Raw genomic sequence first — 534 nt, 5'->3', positions numbered from 1 at the left:
GTGCTGAGCCTTGCACCTGCCGCCGCCGCTGGACCGGCCCGGGGGCAGCGCGAAGCGATCAGTCGGGCCTCCCGGGGGCGCAAGGCCGGGACGCAGAGGCCGCCGCCGCGGAGCCGCGGGGGAGATCGGCCGGCTCAGCTGCGGCCGCGGCGGTCGCGATCGTCCTCTGCGGGCGGGCCACTGCGGGGCCTGGGCGTCGGAGGGCGCCTTCTGCCTGCGCTGTGCCCTTCCTCACTCCTGCGGTTCACCCCGCGACCCCGGCAGAGGACGCGATCGGCGCTGGGCGCTGCGGTCCGGGACAGCCATGGAGCCCGGGCCACCCGGAGGCGGCAGGCCCCACGAGCCCGGGCCTTTCCTGAGCGGCCCGCGCGGCGCGGACCTGGCGGCTCCGGCCTCCTCGCTGAGTGTCGTGGCGGCCGTGCTGCCGGCTGGGGGGTGCGGGGAGCGCATGGGCGTCCCCACCCCGAAGCAGTTCTGCCCCATCCTGGAGAGGCCGCTCATCAGCTACACCCTGCAGGCCCTGGAGAGGTAAAG

The 534-nt window shown here is 76.6% G+C and overlaps 1 protein-coding gene across 2 annotated transcripts in view; it reads left to right on the top strand.

Moving 5' to 3' along the window:
- Nucleotides 1–304: 304 nt before the first annotated feature.
- ISPD (isoprenoid synthase domain containing) overlaps nt 305–534 on the top strand; it is a 307,704-nt gene continuing 307,474 nt past the window's right edge. For both annotated transcript variants that reach the window (XM_021711282.1, XM_008055868.1), the window contains exon 1: nt 305–528. In XM_021711282.1, coding sequence (XP_021566957.1) covers nt 305–528 — 224 coding nt within the window. The remainder of the gene's footprint in view (nt 529–534) is intronic.

This window comes from Carlito syrichta, unplaced genomic scaffold, assembly GCF_000164805.1.
Source record: "Carlito syrichta isolate Samal-C Ts95f unplaced genomic scaffold, Tarsius_syrichta-2.0.1 Scaffold301993, whole genome shotgun sequence".
NCBI lineage: Eukaryota > Metazoa > Chordata > Mammalia > Primates > Tarsiidae > Carlito > Carlito syrichta.
This window is presented reverse-complemented; position numbering and strand designations above follow the sequence as displayed.